Source organism: Rhyacophila brunnea, unplaced genomic scaffold (assembly GCF_057557595.1).
Source record: "Rhyacophila brunnea isolate RB1 unplaced genomic scaffold, BYU_Rbru_1.0 scaffold_7, whole genome shotgun sequence".
Classification (NCBI taxonomy): Eukaryota; Metazoa; Arthropoda; class Insecta; order Trichoptera; family Rhyacophilidae; genus Rhyacophila; species Rhyacophila brunnea.
Genome location: NW_028233339.1, coordinates 22731349 through 22749756, shown reverse-complemented (window position 1 = coordinate 22749756; position 18408 = coordinate 22731349). Strand labels below are relative to the sequence as shown.

Sequence of the window (18408 nt, the reverse complement as noted above, 5' to 3'; positions counted from 1 at the left end):
TACAATATAGGAAAATTACAGAGGATTTTTCTTTACCCCAAGAGCACTGTAATTTTTTAATGTTATATTAATACTGGTTGAAATACAATCATTATATTATTATCCACAATATGTATATTTTCCGTCATTGATAATGCATTATCAATTCAATAGATTAATTGATTAAATACCTAATAATTATTACAGTTTATCTATAAATAAATAAGTGCATATTCTAATTGATTATTCTATATTCAAAACTGGATTTTTAATTTTTAATTTTGAACAGAAGATTTAAGAATGTAATATTATTTTATTGGAAACACATGTGTAAATATCACAATAATGCCAAAAGAATTTCTTTTTTATTTACCTACTGGTAGGTACCCTAGTATTTCGCAAACTAGCGTACCTCTTTATTGACATATATTTTACCGGCGTATCTACCCCACTTGACGAACTATACGTAAATACAATTTTATCTTATGAGCTGCTAATTGAAAAATTTTCTTTCAGATTAAGATAGAAATGATCTTTTTTTTCTCGTGTACTTTGACACGTGGTACTTTTCACATATGTGGTACTTTTCTGATTTTCAAAATTATAGTGTTTCCTTTCAAAGTACAGTGCGTAAATTCAAAATTGATAGTAATTTTGGAGTAATACAGTAAAAACAAAACAATGATTCGGTTGTTCGATGATGTGCGTGAGGATGTTTACCTCTACTAATGCTACTAATTACTTGGCAGCCAATGTACTTGTAGCGCTGACGACGGAATACGTATTCGTACGCATACAATCCACGAACCGGATCATTATTTTGTTTTTAATGTACACACATAGCAGTGGCGCACCCAGGATTTAATATTGGGGGGGCCAAGGAGGAGAATGTAAATTAGTCCCATAGGATCTTTTTCTTCTTCACAGCCTAATTTCTCGTTTATCGGTCTTTTGTACACCATGGTCCCTACATCCTGAAACGGGCCCTCAGGCTACGATATTTGGTGGCCCCCCTACCTACCGCTAAGATTAAAGGCAGTGTGAAACACTACATTAACGTTCTTCAAATTGTGTTTCAGTTCAAATTAAGGGTACTTATACAGTAAATTATTGGCGATTTTTAATACATCTACTTAAATAATGGAGCTGTCGAGTATCGACACATAATAATCAAAAAGTATATTGCACAATTATATAAGTAATTGAAAATGTTCATGGCCATGAAGTATAATAGCGCCGCAGGCGACTTTTTTTTACTATTAAAGCTAATTTATGATGTGTGTTTATCTCACTTATCTGGTAAACCCGACACGCCGGGCCCCCCACAGCCCGGGCCTCCAGGCTAGAGCTCTGTCAGCCCTCCCCAGCCATGACCTACGCCACTCCGGAAATCAGGTGGACACCGAGAATTTTTTGACAGTTCCATTAGGGATTGTATTTCTAAAAAAACCTGACATTAGTGTTTCGAAATTTTTGTGTTAGAAATTAAAATCTTAGAAATTTTTCTAAAAAGGGTGCTGGAGAATTATTACAAATCATTTTTTTGCCGTGTCTTTATTTGTATAAGCCCAACGGTATGGTTTATTGGCTTTCAATTTCAATGTTTAAAATCATTCTGATAATTTTCATTTTTGGGGGGTGCCAGGGCCCCTTGGCCCACCCCTGGGTGCGCCACTGACACATAGTTCCTATCGTACTTACATACCTACGCTGACAAAAATTATAGTACAGATACCTGCTATAATAATTATAGTACGTTTGGAACTGACACTTCATGTAAAAACGTCCCTACAGATATTTCGCCTACCACCATAAATATTGGACCCACACACTAAATAATATATTTTTGTCAAAGCTACGTATAATAGCTAAAAATCTAAGTAAAATAGTTATGCTTTATTAAGCATAACTATTATACATATATCAATAATTGATTATTGTTGTTGGTTTACTGCGTTCTTTTACTACGTGTAAATAAATACACATGTCTGCTTATAGAGGGAATTTAAGCAAACCGATGTATCGGGCCCCTAAGTCAATAATAAGTATTGTTATACATAGATATAGAAAAGAGAATAATACAATTTTCGATTTAGGTCTCGTGGAACGGAGATTTCTTCGCATGCAGCACTGATAACGTATGTACCACCTTAACTTTAGTGGATATAAATACAAGAATTTTAAATATTTTTGAAGTTATACTTCTTTTGGCGCGTTTGGGAAATCAGATCAGAGTGTATTTTTGGCGTATGACATGTAACACATAATTTATTTTTTCACACGAAAAAAAACGCACTCGATTGGATTCGAACCACCGATTGTCCGGTTATAAGCAGAACGCACCTTTACGCCACAGTATGATACTGCAATCGTGACGATTATACAGTATAATATTATAGTTTAGAATTGTTCCGTTGCCTAGGCAGCGAATTTATTATTGTCGGCCTTGTCGGTTTGCAATTCCTTACGTAAACAAACTATTAAACGTCAGAGTGACAGTTGGTACTTTAAAAATAATAACAACGAGAAACCATTAAGTATATAATTTAGTAATATAAGTTAAAGTGTATAGAAATAAACCAACGGCGTTCCAATAAGCGGTCTAGTATCAAGTATCAATTCCAGTGACGTCCCTAGACAAAATGCCGCTCCTAAGCAGCGCCAATATGCCGCCCCATTTTTATACAGTATTTTTTACCATCATTTCATGACTCCAATATCTAAGAAATGTGTTGTATGGATACATTAGTAACAAAATACATACCGCTAAATTTAATTTAAATGCCATCTCTACTTCAGTAGATAATATTGCGGGTCCACGGTTTCGGATACATTTAAAAATAGATCTGACAATTTTCAAAACTCGCTAGTGACTGGCAAAAATATTTGGATACATTTATTAGGTTATTGTGTACCTACATAACCTACATATAATTAAAATATAATTCGCAAATCTGCACGCGCCATTGCTGGTCATCAAGGACGTGACGTCCAAGAACAACGGAAGTAAACTAGACATCGCAAACTCGAAAAAAATTACATTCCTGTTGAACTTTTCATGTTAATTAATACATTTTGTTTCCAACCAGTGAGCTCATTTTTTTAATGAAAAGATATTCCCGCTATTACTAAGTTTAGGTACCTGTTTCTATATATAACAAATGATTCTCATCGATTTGCCGCCCTTCGAGCAACTGCCGCCCCCAAGCGACGCTCAATCTGCCTACCCCCACGGGACGTCACTGATCAATTCTAACGCGCATAAGTATAAGATAATTTTGAACACATTGCACTATCCGCTATTTTAATTTTTTTCAAACGGGACGAACCGTTCTACGACCATGCCGATGGCATGGTACAATTATTGCATTTTCAATCAATCCCTGATTCGGTCTTGGTTTTATTGAAGAACTCAGAACAATTTTTGGTGGGTTATAAGAAAAAAAATTAAAACCTCAATAAAAAAAATGGCAGCTAATATCGCCTGGCAACATCGACTTTATATATCTTTATGACCCCTAAAACCTATTCCAATTGTCAGAATGCGTTCCGCATATTATGTATACGAAAAGTCTATGGGATCCTGCACTACATGTTAGTGCGGTTAATTCTGCAAGTTAATTACACTGATACGACGCGGAAAAGACCGCTTCAGTGTTATGTGAATTTATTTTATCCAGTGAATCCATTATCCATCGCAACTGTTTGGAAAAAAATAATCGCGTGAAATTTTAAGCGCGCGAAACGGGGCTATGTGCGACAATTTACCTAGGGACGTTACTGAATACTGCTGAATACCCATTTAGAAATAACAACAACCCGAGGACACATTGACTTATCTATCTAATTAATTCAACGCTTTCTAGTCGTTACTAAACACTGTCAACATGATCAACATTTTATTAATTATCATAGGAATTATTTTTTATCCTAATGAATTATTAAATAGTTTTTTTAGTTGAAATACTTAGATATTTATATTCTATTCAGGTAAAATTTTATAGCCATAAAACAAGATTTTAAAATATTTATTAAACATTCTCGCATGTAATTAATTAATTAATGAATATTATGCTTGAGATACCTGTGAAAATATGTTTATGCATCCATACAATTGAAGTAATTATCATAATAATTAAATTTATTAATATTTCATAATAAATTAATTTTATGTTCTCAAAAAAATATCGCTACAAGTAGGCTACAGTAGTAATGTCTTCGTTTTAATTGCCTATTGATGCATTCCTATTTATTTGCGTGCATATATTTTTTTATATTCGTATTATAATAATCGATTATATATTATAGCAAATGCCTAGATTTCCATACATTTATTATGACAACAATGAATTTATTTTATTGATGAAATAATATTGTTATGCAACATATTATTATTATTTCTTCAGGAAATTGAAAGCTAATTGCCTGACATTTTTCAAAGATCAATTTTTAATAAAAATATATCTTTTCTTCTTCCTTATTTAATATTATGTTGTTGCATATGAAATAGAAAATGAATACTTATCATGTAATAGGTACGAAATAAAAATAAAACCTCTTTGGCTTTATAATTTTCTTACTGGCAATACTTTGATACATTTTAATTTAATTTATGAATTCGAAATAGGAACAAGCTAAAATTATTTAACTAGTCTAGTCATGTCATCTCATGTAGCAAAATCTATTCCACCATAGACAATAGGTGGTAGGTAGCTACATCCGGATCCTACGTGTCCATAACTAATTATATTGAGCTGGACGCACAATACATTAACAATGTCATTTTTAACGTCATTCACAGGAATTATTTAATTAGAGACACCGTATTCACATCACACTGTTAACTGTTATGCATGGGTACGAGTATGATAGTTATATAAAAGTAATACGGCGCACGAAGATGAGTATTTCCTGTATAAAAGGTTATATTATACGACGGAAGTTGATTTAAGATGCATGTCCTATGACAGTCGTAAAATAATGTCCTCGCTTGACACATAAAGAATCGATTGTGATTATCAATAAACTAAAACGTTGTAAGGTTGTTTAGGTATTCATTTTTCAGATTTTAGACTCGATCAAAGATACACCCAAGTTGCTAGTGAAATATATTTAGAATATGTATTATTTACCTGGTAGAGAGATAAAATTGTCCAATGTTGTATACTTATCATTGCCAAAGATTGGCTAAAAAAATAGGCCAGTTGGCAAATAAATGAGTTTCTAAAAATAACTAAAAACTAACATTAAACCGTACTTATTATGAACAATAGGTTTCTAGAGAATGAAGAATGAAAAAATTTTTTTTTTTTCAATTAATAAGTCGTACAACTAAAAATTAGCGTTGATATAAAATATGGGCATCAGTTACATATTATTGTATGTAACATTATTCTATTGATATATACGGTATTAAAAGCAAGCATGTTGACCTTAAAAAAACTTTTGTTTATTCTAACCTTTTTATCTGATTTTTTTTAAATTTCATCTGAATCGAAAAATAATAAATTTAGCACCATACGCAAGATGCGTATTTTGCAAGATTCCTATTCAAAATGATAGATCTGGTAAGAAAACTGCTAGATTAGTAACTTTAGATAGATAATTGTGAAAAAAAAAAATATCAATTCCGTTAAAATAAGTATACAAATTTAAGCTTATTATGAAAGATTACTTAATTTTTTTTTGGGTTATCAAAACGAAGTGTTTGTTTCAGTATTTTATGAAATTGCTTAAAGTTAAAGTACCTAGAGACTCTTTCTATATTTATCTAAAAATATAATTGCCGAAAAGTGCGATTGATGAATATGTTTGTTTAAAAAAAATCTAGGGCTTGTATAAGGATATTATTTATTACCCATGAAGCTGAAATTTTTAGTAGGCAGGTACTTATCCCAATTTTCTCGTATTCTGTCTTTATATCCGGTATTTAGCAGACAGACAATTAATTATTCTCTGGAAATGGGGGAAGTATATTATTTTCTAATGCTGCTTGCTTGTGGTTGTTTTTCCAGATTATAATAATATACGACGAATTTCGAGCCTGTTATAAATAAAATATAATCTCAGTAATCAATTGACTACTCTTAAATGAATGTTTATATATCGCTTATTAATGTTAATCTTCCTATTAAACGAAATGTGGTGGCATCAAAGACTTTAAAAACAACAAGTTCTCAGAAAATCCTTTAGTAAGATTATCGTTATAAGCTCTAAGCACACAGCTGTATTAGGAGAACAGCAACGCATGTGGTAACCAATATGTTTACATTTCAAATTATAGTGCCGCATTTTCTTTCCTGAAGCACGTTGCCGGCGATTTTATTTGTTTATTTTGAGTTTAAAGAAAATACTAAATTTCACATAAATACCTATGGCAGATGCTTGCTCCAATTCAGCGTAAGTACCTACCTACATTCATAGTGAATAACATGTTATTATTTTGAATGTGAGAAAGTGTATTTAAAATAGTTACGTTAATTAACACGTTTATGTATTTAAGTTGTGTAGGTACGTAGGTGTTAGTGAAAGTGCAATTCCGAACGGAATTAAAAATCCCAGATTACGTGGATACGCACCCCGGGATCCCGAAATCCGTGAAATTATGTGAATTTTGGTCACCGTATTTGTTTTAGTGTCCATAACACATTGTCTGCGATATTTTAAATAAATAAAAAAAACAATATGCATCATTTAAATAATAAACTTTGGTACTTTTAAAATATGAAAGGATAGATGTATTTTTTCTCTGAATGGTAAGAAAATGAATACACGTAGTTTAATTTTTACCCAATTATATTATGTTTTTATTCTGATTTAGGTATTGACGAAACACACTTTTACGGTTAGGTACCTATAGATTTTTAGATAATAACAATATGCGAATTCTAATAAAACACTTATAAAAGTAAATTCTTATACTCCGGGATTCCACGATAAGACCAATCGAGTGTGATCCAGGAACTCAGCAGCAAAACATTGTGCATATATATAACAAGAATACGTTATCATTTCATCAGAAAAATAAACGGAAGTGGAAGATGGTGTTTAGCGTACAGCAGTAAGGTGTTTTATTGACACCATCGTTAAATTTACCGACTAAAAATACGTTTATTCAACTGAATAAATAAGACAAAAATTTACTTACTGTTGTTAGTATTTGGTATTACATACTTACGTTTGCCTAGCAACCTGATAAAAGTGTGTAACTTAAAAGATAAAAATAACATAGTTACTACACGATAACAGTGATCATACACATTGATAGTAACGAATAAAAAACCAGCCCCCAATTTCGATATATGTTTCAATTACTGCCTTCTATATTATTAACTCTAATAAACTACTCAAGAAGGCAGTGGTTAAACGCCAGTCTGCAATGCAGTAGAAGTCTGTAATCCAAACATAAATTTAATATAGCTGTGTTTTACGAGTGTGTTTTTAATATATTACTTGAAATTGAGACATTAAATGGCCTACTTTTTACAGTTATATACCACTGATTCCCAATGGAAAAAAAAATTAACAATTTGATTATCAATCGTCATATTTTTCTGATTTTGTCTAAGTTTATACGTGAATTCGTAATCATCGCATTTTCTTTCAGACTGTTCTTTCCATTATCAACTAGTGCTTTTCATTATTCACTGATTGTTTAATGTCAAATAGTATACCTTCTCTAGTATAGTAACATCTATCAACATAAAATAGAACTAACTATCTATTATAGATAATTAAGTACTCTTCGCTCGAACTTATCATAATACACTGTATTAGATAATGATCAAACCTCTCATCAAGCAGTTCACAAATAATCTCTCAATTAAATAATCGTTCTTCGCATACTGTGTTTGTCTATAATATACACTATAAAAATAATAAAACCATACTATCACGTAATATTAAAATATATATAAAACAATAATCAACCATAAAAACTGTTCTTGTGTTTAAAAATCAAATATGTATTCATATAAAATTAAACTTAGTATTTGGACATCACACCAAATTAAAATACCAAACAACTACAAATGGTGACCCCGACGGGACTTTTCTCTCTTGTTTATCCTTTCTTCCGATAACTCAATATTTCTGTTCTGTTAGTTGCACTCTTATTAGTTTCCCGCGCGTTTCGTGTCCCCGCTTTCAGCCGAAAATTCATATGTCGGATGTTAATCGAATGTCGATTTCCTTTCTAGCAATATTATGTTTTCCTAAAAAAAAATATTTATTTCGTCCGAAAAAGAGCTATATTATTCGATAGTGTGTTATTTGAACATGGAGATAAGGATTAAAATGATTTTACACCGTTGTATTTTTTCAGATAACCCACTGTTCAGTTTAAATACTAGTATGTACATAGCGTTATTTCATTGAAGTGAAGAGATGGAATTTTTTTTTTTCTATATTTTTACAATGCTGCTTACAATACACACAAGTGACACAACCATGAATAACTTAGAACAAACAACCTCAGATGCATATACATTAGAAGTGATGGATGTGTGTATCAGTGGCGCACCCAGGATTTAATATTGCGGGGGGGGGCCCAAGGAGGAGAATTTAAATAAGTCCCATAGGCTCTTTTTCTTCCTCGTATATTATTTTTACATATTTTTACAATACACGACGGTATATTTGTACAGTTTCTCCTAGTTTTTATTAAATTGGAGGCATAGTGGCGGTAACCGTTGAGCGTGTCATCAGCGACTGGCGGATTGGAAGTGACTAACAACGACCATGCTGGACATGTGCGCCTAGTATGCTAAAACATTACTCAAATAATATCTGCTGTGCTACCCGCTTGGTCTAGAGAGCTAAAATATTTATGCCGAATACCACTGAAAAAAAATGTTCTTTTGGTTAACCACCACTGACTGTATTGTAGTCGTTCTTTTCGCCAAATGTTTATCGTCGATTTTTGGTTTTTTAATATTGAGGTTTCAAAATATTAATTGAAAATGGAAAAAAAAGTATATTATTGCATTCAACTAATACACAAACTTACTCAACACAACACACTCTAATTTATCGTTTATCGGTATTTTGTTTACTGCGATCGGTGTACCTACACCATGGCCCCTACATCCTAAAACGGGCCCTCAGGCTAGGATATTTGGCGGGCCCCCTACCCACCGCTAAGATTAAAGGCAGTGTGAAACACTACATTAAGGTTTTTCAAATTGTGTTTTAATTCAAATTAAGGCTACTTATTCAGTGAATTATTGGCGATTTTTAATACATCTACTTTAATAATGGAGCTGTCGAGTATCGACACATAATGATCAGAAAATATTTTTTACAATTATATAATTTTAAATGTTCATGGTCATGAAGTATAATACTTTTTTTACTATTAAAGCTAATTTATGATGTGTGTTTATCTCGCTTATCTGGTCAACCCGACACGCCGGGCCCCCAGGCTAGAGCCCTGTCAGCCCTCCCCAGCCATTACCTACACCACTCTGGAATTCGGGTGGACACCGAGAATTTTTTGACAGTTCCATTAGGGATTGGGTTTCAAAAAAAACCCGACATTAGTGTTTCGAAATTTTTGTGTTAGAAATTAAAGTCTAAGATTTTTTTCTAAAAAGGGTGCTGATTTTTGCCGTGTTTTTATTTATCTAAGCCCAAGGTATAGTTTATTGGCTTTAAATTTCCATGTTTCAAATCATTCTGATAATTTTCATGTTTTGGGGGGTGCCAGGGCCCCCTGCCCCCCCCCTCTGGGTGCGCCACTGGTGTGTATTACTACTATTGGGTAGTATTCTTCTTATTTTTGTGCAATATTGCTTTATTGGACATCGGCGATGATTTCGGCCATTTCCCCCCTGTCTATCGCTACACTAAATAGGGATGAAGTGCTGATTTCAAAACAATCCCCAAGGACGTTTTTCATATAGCAGGGTTTATTTGATATCTCTATGTAACAGGGCCTCGCTTACCGGAGATCTTCCCTTCAATGATAAGATACAGAATTTGATATCTCTCGGCATGCCACACGACGTGGCCAAAATATATGCCAACTTTCGTGTTTTTATTTATTTGGTCTTTTTCATCTTCTACATCACCATTTGTAACTTTGTCTTTCCAGCTGATACGGAGCATGCGTCTGTACATCCACATTTCAAAAACTTCCAGTTTTCTGAGCATCGTTTCTTCAGTCGTGTTCGTTAGTGTCTATGCTTCCACACTATGACTTTTTTTGAAGATTTAAAGCTATTAAAAATACTAGATCAATGCCCAATCTATTTTTCTGCAGGTTTATTTAAAAAAAAAAATGAGAGATATGGCTAGAATGTTGACCCGGATAGAACAGAACAAGCATTGTTTTAACCTTCTGATTTACCGAAATTTATAAAGTAAAATTCTAGAAATATTTGCTCCGTATTCCATTCGATTACCTTTACGGATCCGGACAATTGAATATCTTTTGTAATTATTTTTCTTAGATCCTGCTTTCTACTATATTCACTGTTAAGTTTGTCAATGATAGAAAGTATTTCGGCACAGCATGACGTAGAAGCGGTTAACTTCAAATGATTACCAACCAAACATAAAAAATGTAATTCTTGTGGTGTCATTGCATCGATTTGTATTTCCATTACACACATGCTAAAACTTTTCGTTACTTCCGTTTTAAGCCGCAAACGATAAATTTTGTGGTGAAAGAATTTCTTTTAATAATACAAGTTCAGTAATTTAGTCAGTAAGTAGGTATTCTCGCCCACTGTAACCCTGATTCAGTCACGCTATTATTATATTTATGTGGGTAAAGGAGGGCAAACCGATTTAAAAATAAATCATAATGTAAATTATTACAACATGTCTTTCCTATTAATTTTTCCCATTCCGACCCACAACCAAAGGCCATGATGTGCTCGTCGTCTATAAATACATGCATACCCTTGCGATTCCTAACAATGATAAGGATAAAAGTCCGTCTAGTATTGATACATCAAACGATAGGTTTAAATCGAAAAAGATACCCTTTCGTTCGCTTTTTATCAATATCATTAGAATTTGATAAGCCAATAATGACGCATGAGGTTGGTGACGTGGCGTGATACGCGTGAGGTGACCTTAGTCTGGTTATAATGCATTTTGGGAGATTTTGCTAACTGACACTATTCGTTTTCGATTCAAAGTGTTCTACGGGATGTGTCTCATAACATTTTAAATTAAAAAAACAACATTGCAATTGTGAACGAGTAAAAGTACATTAGTGACCAAGTTGAGTAAATCAAAACAAAATACATGATTGTAATTTCAACATTCTGTAAATGACGTCTCATTTGCAATTAATGACCCTTCTAAATTACACGAAAAATATTTATATTTCTTTATGTTTTTAGTAAAACTTGATAGACGGTTACCTTATTGTCACAATTAATTAACCGCCTCAATACATACATATAAAAACTATCGTTGCTAGCCGATTTGTGTATAGCTTTGCAAAATATATACCTATGTATCAGTTTAAATTATATGTCACTCGCATTTACTATAATTAACACATCGATTGTTGTTTCAAACGACAACCTTGTTTGACGTTTCACATCGCACAAGTGAGTTGTAATTTGTTTCATCAGCCACCACGCTGATAAAATTTTAAAAGATGCGAAACAAGTTGTTTTATAATAATTATTTATAACACGTGTTCAGAATAATTATTAATCTGCATGAAAGCTAAATAACGGCATGTACGGAAAGGTGAACATCGTTGAATGCATTGCATCAGAAATGTTCAACTTTTTATAAGGCATGCAGCAATGCCATTAATATGGACGAAGCATCTGGAAAAAAAATGACACTCACTTTTTGGTCAGGTCTGCCGAATGGCATAATTTGTTCTAACGCCATTACAATAAAGGTGATATTGTTATAAATTCCCGATGCTTTTTGTCGTGTCTGCTTAATGGTTCGGTTCGAATGGGTTCGCTCAAATGAACATTGACACTAGAAACACTGTTCTAACGCCATTACAATAAAGGTGATATTGCTATAAATTCCCGATGCGTGACATCGCATAATGGAAATTGCGTGACGTCTACCTATACATGTGCGAATGTCGCTATGCGCGAATTTACTTGCTAGCTACTGTATTGAGTGCGTTGTCCATTAATAATGTCATTGGCATGCAGTTATACGAAATATATTCGTACTTAAACCCGTAGACAAGAGGGGGGGGGGGTTTCGGCTCCGGGCCACTCTCACTTGTTAGGAAACATAATACATATTATACAATTTTGTGAATGGAATATTACCACTTTCTATTCTTCGTCAGGACTTCATGGCTGAGGATCGTGATTCGTGACCCGGATGATTTGGCTGTCGAACAGCCTTCTCAACGGGTTAGCCAATGTCCTCTAGGTGTTCTACAAAACGTACAAGTTAAGACCCGTGGCACTCATGAATTTGTGCAACCATCTGAGGCATCCATTGTTTGCTTTATTATTCTGACACGGCATGTCTAAAAAACACAAATTATCACTAACGATCCTAATAAATTATGCTCGTTGTGGTTGCGAGGTTGATGATATGTAAGCACCATACAGCTGCAGACCAGGTCTTCATCGCTATAGAGAAAGCGGTGAGTGCCTGGGTATGGGGAATGTGCCCTGCAAAGTGCGGAGTTCCACGGTTGAAGCGACGAGATGCTATAACTAGTAGGTGGAGTAAATGCGTAAGCTAGTGACACTTGCTAGATGTTGTTAACCTCAACGCCTCCCACCGCATAATTAACTATTATGGATTTTTTTGGAAAGAAATGAACCCCTCCCTCAATACTATTTTCTGTACACATGCCTAAGCAATGAGATTGTTCTTTTGGAATGGCTTTAAATTCTTCAGTCCTGATATTCCCTTTCTACCCGGACCACTTTTTCCTGGAGTTCTGTCTATGTATGATAAAGTGCTACCTATTTTATATTACCGCACATCGTGACGTGTTCAAATTACTTTAGTAGACATCTGATAAAAGTCTGTAAGAACCACCCTTATTGCAATGTAGGTAGAGTTCATTAAGTACATACAATAAGTCGATTTTAAAAATACCCCATATAATTGAATTATCTCATTTTAAATAATTCAAGTTACAATAAAATTGACGTAAGTATACAAATTAACGCAGTTTGAAAATTAACTCTTATTACAATGTGGGTAGAGTTCATTTTTCTGCTTATTATGTAAGAATTTAAAAATATGCAATGATTATAAAATCTGTGAAATCTATGAAATTTTGGAAGACTAAAATTGTCATTTTCACACGTCTTTCACATACAATGGACGAAACCAATATAATAATTATTATCTTCTACAAAGATGCTAATTTTGATTTTCACTTATCACTCTCAAAAAATGTTCTAATAATCCGTATCAATCTGAAATCTATCAAACACACAAATTCTTGTAAATATGTTGGGATGGTCATATTAATCTTTTCAATATGCATTTAATTGCCTTATTAAATTTCTGCCGCGGGCCCAGCATGGAGTATACCTGCATTGTAATTTGTAGTAAGGTGTCTCGATGTCTGTATGAAGAGATCTGCCGCATTCTTAGCTTGTTGACCTGCATTCCTAATAATTCTTACCATATCCGGCTGAAAGTAGGGCCCTATACAATGAATGCTTCCTGTTCCCATATCATTGAGTTTTAATATTTCAATCACGTATAGCAGTGCTTTTTATAAGTTACGGAAATTGCCGAGAACTAATACCAAGCATATGCTACAACCATCAGAGTATTCAATAATAAAAACTGACAATCTATAAACACATTATGTCAATAACCTGTCGTTTGTAGCTCTATCGGGGGGGATGACGATGTTGTTTTCTTACCCTTCTTCTTCTTTGTCGATGGCGCTACAGCTCAAGTCGAGCCCTGGCCTCCTCCACCGTCGTCCTCCAGCCGGAACGGTCCTCCGCACGTCTTTTCCAGTTCCTGATCTTTAGCAGCTGGTTGGCATCTTTTGTAATGTTATCAGCCCATCGTGTGCGTGACTTTCCCACTGACCTTTTTCCCCCTGGGTTTCCTTCGAGGATCTTCTTCGGTATCCGTGACAGTATGCGCTGGACATGGCCTACCCAGTTTAGCCTCTGGAGTTTTATGAAGGTGGAGAGTTTTGAATCTTGGTATAAGCGGTATTATAGTTCCATGTTGTTCCTAATTCTTCACTCTCCACCATCATTCGTGGGCACGTATATCCTCCTCAGGATCTTTCTCTCAAAGCGGTCCACCATTTCAGCTGCTTTCATATTTAGCGTCCATGACTCGCACCCGTATTCAACGACTGTGCGTATGACGGTTTTATAGAGCCGGGTCTTAGTTTTTCTGTGGACATTTCTGGATTTGAATATGGGCAGCAATGAGAACTACGATTTATTTGCAGCGGTTATTCGGGGTTTTATTTCTTCCAGTTCCTCGTTCTCTTTTGTAATATTGGAACCCAGGTTTGTGAACCGGTTGACAACCTCAAATTGATGGTTTCAAAAACTGGAACTTTGGTCCAGTGACATGACCCGGCTCACGGCTAGCTCAATAATGCTACCGGGCCGTCACTGAGGAGACTAGTGATGAATTAGGAGGGGCGGATCTCCTTTGTAGTATCACAACTTTTGAATTCCCGAATAAAACTCTCAGCTGGTGTGGTGCCGAATTTATTCAGGTACTAGAGTTCACGGTCACACAATAAGGTTAACTGTCATTGTTCCCGTAATTAAATCTCATTAAAGTATCAGCAAACTATTTATTTGTTCACTATAGGATCTCTGTGAAATCTTTCACAAGTTCCCAAAAAGTCACACCTAATTCAGAGAATGTATACGCAGATATTCTTTGGATATTTTTGATTCATGAAATATTTTCCCATAAGAAAGAAAATATGAATTATTCTTTGGTCACACAGTATTAGGTTTATAAAAGAATAGAATTATTTTATTGTTGTTTATAAAGTTTATTTATGTTCACAGTGTATTTACAAATATTTATTTGTGTTTACAGACTTGTTTACAAAAGGTTTGCTTAATGTTTACAAATTTATTTACTAAAATTTGTTTTTATGTTTATGAATTTGTTTACTAAAATCTATTTTATGATTATGTTTACTTAGTAAAGTTTCAAAAATTTATTTTATAATCCCGAAAAGATTTGTAAAATTTATTATTACAGACTGAGTTTATTAATTTGTTTTTATAAAACAAATCCGATCGCGTAATTTATCCCGATTACGTCACCTCGTAGGATGAGTAATGAAAAATAAAATTACTCCGCGTGTACGTCACTACCGGCAGATACGTGCTATTCGCGCTGCGTTTTAGCGGCCGACGTCACTACCGACAGATACGTGTTATTCGCGCTACGTTTTGCCCGTCGAAGGGGACTTACTGGTACGTATGAATCGCGAATGTACTGAGAACCATGTCTCACAAGCTTGCAGTGAGGACTGCTGCTTGTTGAAGATCGCTGGTGAAGAGTGTAGAAACTAATGATTTTACGGGAAAAGTGGTCGCCTTTTATACCCTTCGGATAGAGGTTTAACAGGAAACAGTCCGTAAGGGATAGCAGATGTATATCTTTCTCTCACGGGATGAATTTACGTATATCTCCCGTTCCTGGCAACTTTCTAATAGAGATATCTTCTAATTTAGTCGGGTTAAATTTACTCTACTTTATTTTCGCAAAATTAAGACTTAATAGGGGTGTTTTAAGCACCCTCTAGAACATGTCCCTTAAATGCGCAGTTGGGGTGACGTAAGCAAAATAGTTGATTTTATATGATTTTTCGTGTTTAAACGAAGGGGAAAGTTTCTAGCTTTCCAACGAGGTATCGGAATAAGTATTCGGGTACTAAATAAGGGAATGGCAGTCTTTAAATTTAAAATGTCAAAATGAAAGGTTGACACCCACGTACTAGTCCTTTCCACCACTCTTGGCCTTTTTAGGCCAATAGAATTTTACTAAGTTTTAATAAAACTGTTTGGAGCCGCAGAAATTTTCTCATTCGATATCTACCTTTTGGGGCGAATATTATTACGAGAAAATACTATAATATTATACTTAACATTTCAACTTAAATATATAAATGCTTAATCCTAACAAGATGTTATACATAAGTAGTTACTAACTTATTTAATCTTGCATAGTGACTTTTATATAGTAATATGGATGTAACCTTGAATCTATTTTTACCTCGCGAGCCAGTACAGCTGGATCGTAAATTCTAGTCGGACAGAATTCAGTTAAAGTTCAAGGTCACACGCCAATTTGTATTTTTAGTCGCAGTATTTGATTCTTTTATTACTTAGGATGCGATTAAGATTTATTATTGTTTATGGGTAGAAACCCATCTATACCAGAATCTTAAGCTTTTCCAATTGTTATTTTTACAATATTCATTATAGTCAGCAAGTTATAGCATTAACAAAATTTATAATTATAATTACGCGTCTATAAATATAAGTACGCGTTTACAGTATTTTTTAACAGTAGTTAGCTTCTATCTTGTATTGATAAAATTAGTATAAAAATTCTTTATTCACAATTATACAGTATATAAATTTATAAATATTCAATTTTCTTTTCCAATTTTCATACACTTCCATTATTGCTATAAAAGCTATTGAAGCATGTACTTGCTAAATTTTACGTAAACAATCTCTTCCATAACTTATTTTCTAAGTTTAATGGAGATTTCCCGGAAATTTATATTAAAAAATACATCGCGCTGAGCTTACGCGGTGTGACATCTCGAGGTCTGTGGTCACAGCGTTCCAATTACACTGGAGCACTCTTGATTTTCGGAGGCGGAAATTTTTTACGTAAAATTTTATTACATTTACAAAGAAAAGGTTAACAACATACATTTTACTTCCTAATACTAAACGATTACGCTAGTGGTTACCTGTTCATGGTCTTTTTGACCATTTCATTCTTGATTCTTCCATAGTTTAGAACCATGGGACTTATATATCCTGTCTGAACCGTGTCGTGAGGTTGTCGCAAGGCTATTGAGAAGTAGAATTGACTACAAGGCTAGATTTGTATAGTTATGTCGTTAAACCATACTCTGCCACAAACACTAACTGAAGGTCGGCGTTTTTGTTCGTGTCACCAGCCTACTCTGATTTTGTCGGCTTTGTACCATGACTTTAGTTTTTTTTTTCATTTACTCTTAAGCCAATCTCTAGTGTCGCCCTTTGGAGGTGGTGAAATTCTTTTCTTTTCTTACCAGTGGGTCTATTCTATACTTATCGACCGCTAAAGTGATAGATATTATCAAACTTTTGTATCAAAGTATTAAGTAAAGTTCAGAAGGTTGCTTGCGTGAGTGTGTGTGACATAGGTAATATATTTCGGCAGTGATAAAGAGAAACACATGTTGGTATTTTAGTTTGAGTTGAAAGGTTTACATTAATTTGGAATTTAGATACGGTGAGAGACACTGAACAGTGGGGCGTGTCGACTACATTGTAGGAAAGCTGAAAGACAACTGTGTCTTAGAAAGGCTCGATGACAACTGTTGCATTTCCGTTTGTGTTATTTTCTATGATCTATAAATGACCACAGGCAATAACATGTCGGTTGTAGGGTTATATACAAAACCTTTACACTCCCTTTCAAATCAATAAAATCAAAGATACGTGAGTGTGATTCGAAAATGTGTACCTACATTCCCAGAAAATAAAAGTTCTATTACGCGTGAGGTTGGTGGTGTAACGGTAACGTGATACACAGGGAACTCAGAAATAATTCTGCTCTCTTGTGATACGCGTAAGTTGCTCTTGTGTGTTTTTGATACATTTTGGCAAATTTTGACAGTAATGACACTATTTGTTTTCGCCTAAAATGTGCTACGGCATGAGATCATAATTTATCTGTTAAATATCAAGTAAAACGACATTATACACTTTTTGCTCATGCCCTGACTTTATCGTAATTTTACGTGACGTGATGGTAATGTACTTCTAGCATAAAAGATAATTTTATAGAGTAAGTAAATGAGAATAATTTGAAATAAGAACTATATTGTTTTCGTCATAATATAATATCTTTTCACTAACTAAACAATCTTCGTACATATTATTGTAATATAGTTAATGTACCTAGGTATATATATATAATAAAACTCAATAATACTATATTTTTAACTATACTTTATGCATTTTTGTTAATTTTAAAGTAGCCAATTAGTAAAACTATAACAATATAATTCGCAATGAATGACTATCGCGGTAATATAGTTATGATGACGTTTGCTGTATCATTCTTTCTCCACATCGTGCGTCGCAGGCGAATGTATTCTCGACAAGCGGATATAGGAGTAACTATTAAATAAAATAAACCCCACGTTAAAATATAATATTGTGAATCTGAATCATGTTAGAATCACTCAGCATATTAATTTTATGATAGCTCTATGATACATAA

At 33.9% G+C, this 18408-nt stretch overlaps 1 protein-coding gene across 7 annotated transcripts in view; it reads left to right on the top strand.

Annotated features, from left to right (window-relative positions):
• Positions 1–18408, top strand: part of IP3K1 (inositol-trisphosphate 3-kinase-like protein) — a 169243-nt gene that overhangs the window by 96375 nt on the left and 54460 nt on the right. For 4 of the 7 annotated variants that reach the window (XM_085957473.1, XM_085957467.1, XM_085957470.1 and 1 more), the window contains exon 1: positions 6170–6378. The exons of the other annotated variants lie outside the window; for them this stretch is intronic. Coding sequence is in view for 2 of the 4 variants with exons in the window: in XM_085957467.1 (XP_085813593.1) it covers positions 6353–6378 (26 nt within the window). In the remaining 2 variants the exon portion in view is untranslated. Of the gene's footprint in view, positions 1–6169; positions 6379–18408 lie in introns of those variants that run through there. 7 annotated transcript variants of the gene reach the window in all.